At 49.4% G+C, this 2,500-nt stretch overlaps 1 protein-coding gene across 1 annotated transcript in view; it reads left to right on the top strand.

Moving 5' to 3' along the window:
• The window catches only part of LOC134099865 (receptor-type tyrosine-protein phosphatase mu), a 5,072-nt gene extending 3,658 nt beyond the window's left edge, over nucleotides 1-1,414 (top strand). Inside the window, exon 3 of the mRNA XM_062552893.1 lies at nucleotides 1,325-1,414. Coding sequence (XP_062408877.1) covers nucleotides 1,325-1,414 — 90 coding nt within the window. The remainder of the gene's footprint in view (nucleotides 1-1,324) is intronic.
• The last annotated feature ends 1,086 nt before the right edge of the window (nucleotides 1,415-2,500 follow it).

Genomic DNA, 2,500 nt, shown 5'->3' with positions numbered 1-2,500 from the left:
AATTATAATAATGTCAGTTTGTTGCTTTGTTGCTATTTGGATATGTTTGTGATGTCTCATCAGTAGTGTAGACTCAACCTCAACCAATCACGTGGGGTCATGCAGCAGGGGACTAGTTCAAACACGAGTTCGTTGGACACTTAGGGAGGGATTCACATGTCTGACCTGAACTGTCTTTATCATTCGTATGCTCATGCCTGAGATGAAAAGAAGCCTCTAGTCACATCCCTTTCTCACTGCTCAAGGTGAACATACAGTACAGTAGGTACTGTACTGTAAGTCCTGCACTCAGAGATTTATAGAAGATTTCTGTCATGTAAGCCGCTAAAGAGACTACTTTCACATTACCTCAATGTTCTAATTAAATAAATATCTACATGTAAATATATTTAGATGCATACTCAGATCAGTAGTAGCAGATTATCAATGGATTACAGCAGGTAGCACAAACCTATAAGGCCATCGGTAGATTTGTCCTGTAGATATAGAATAGAATATATACTTTTTTGATCCCGTGAGGATGTGCTACTGTAACTTTCCCCTCATCTATAGCAGATGGCCCACAGAACCTGTCCTGTAGATGTGCTACTGTAAGTTCCCCCTCCTCTATAGCAGATGGCCCACAGAACCGGTCCTGTAGATGTGCTACTGTAAGTTCCCCCTCCTCTATAGCAGATGGCCCACAGAACCTGTCCTGTAGATGTGCTACTGTAAGTTCCCCCTCATCTATAGCAGATGGTCTACAGAACCTGTCCTGTAGATGTGCTACTGTAAGTTCCCCCTCATCTATAGCAGATGGTCTACAGAACCTGTCCTGTAGATGTGCTACTGTAAGTTCCCCCTCATCTATAGCAAATGGTCTACAGAACCAGTCCTGAACCTACTGGTTACATCATGATGGCTCCATATTCTCACCCTTAACTGCCTCAGAGGCACCAAGTCAATGTGCTCCTGCACCATCACCTGCTCTCTGATGAGGGGTATTAGAACAGGGGGGAGGGCAAAAGAACACCGTTTCCAGGGCAACAGCCCAGCAGCATCGTGGTAGGTTGATTGCAATGATTCTTTCACCCACATTTTAACCCAGAACTGTGAGCAGAAACTACAGCTTTCAGCAGACACCACATAGCAGTTAAAGAGGCCCTCCAGCCTCTCCCCCACATCTACGGCTCTGCCAGCACAAAAGCTCCATGGAGGCCTGGGGGCAGTGCCCAGCACAAAAGCTCCATGGAGGCCTGGGGGCAGTGCCCAGCACAAAAGCTCCATGGAGGCCTGGGGGCAGTGCCCTGCCGTGTGTGCCCTGCCGTGTGTGCCCTGTGGGCAGAGCTCTGGGAGCAGCAGGAGCTGGCCTGAGGTGGACCCATGGTGGCCGTCTGAAGGCTGTGGAGGCCCACTCAAGGACAAGAACCGCTGAGATGCTCTGCACTAATAGCACATGGCAGAGGGCGGCTGATTGCACGTTTCCACACGGGAGCTCTCGTGATGTGGGATCGGGCTCTCGTGACGTTGGACGGGGCTCTTGTGACGTGGGATGGAGCTCTCGTGATGTGGGATGGGGCTGTCTGGGTATTTCTGACAGGAGCGCTTAAGCAGGCTTTTCAGCAGCTCCCCTTTAGAGTTGAGTTTTAAGGGGCCATGTTATGCAAATCTCACTTTTTCTGTGCTTTAGTACTTCCATTCCATTTGGGTCTCTGATGCTTCTAAACACACTGGGACTCTCTTCACGTAGGATGGGGTTGTCTTGATCATGTGGGATGGGGTTGTCTTGATCACGTGGGATGGGGTTGTCTTGGTGACGTGGGATGGGGTTGCCTTGGTGACGTGGGTTGGGGTTGTCGTGATCACATGGGATGGGTACTGGTGATATGGGATGGGGCTGTCTTGGTGATATGGGATGGGGTTGTCTTGATCACGTGGGATGAGGTTGTCTTGGTGACGTGGGTTAGGGTTGTCGTGATCACATGGGATGGGTACTGGTGATATGGGATGGGGCTGTCTTGATCACATGGGATGGGTACTGGTGATATGGGATGGGGCTGTCTTGATCACATGGGATGGGTACTGGTGATATGGGATGGGTACTGGTGATATGGGATGGGGCTGTCTTGATCACATGGGATGGGTACTGGTGATATGGGATGGGGTTGTCTTGATCACATGGGATGGGTACTGGTGATATGGGATGGGGTTGTCTTGATCACATGGGATGGGTACTGGTGATATGGGATGGGGCTGTCTTGGCATTTCTGACAAGAGCCTTTCAGCTGCTCGTCCTTTTTTAAACAGTCGTGGAGTTTCCAGCGCCTCCTCTCCTCACACACTTCACGTCTTCATTAGGAGCTGAAATGAAAAGCCCGTAGAACCCTCTGGAGGATTCCGGAAGTTTCCACATGACTGCTGTCATCTGAATCTCCCTGTGGAGCCACTTCCAAACAGATCCTATCTCCCTAATGATGAGAATGATTTTCTGATTTTGTTTTAAGTCATTCTCTCCTTGAGT

This window comes from Sardina pilchardus, chromosome 2 (genome assembly GCF_963854185.1).
Source record: "Sardina pilchardus chromosome 2, fSarPil1.1, whole genome shotgun sequence".
In the NCBI taxonomy this organism is placed as follows: domain Eukaryota; kingdom Metazoa; phylum Chordata; class Actinopteri; order Clupeiformes; family Clupeidae; genus Sardina; species Sardina pilchardus.
This window is presented reverse-complemented; position numbering and strand designations above follow the sequence as displayed.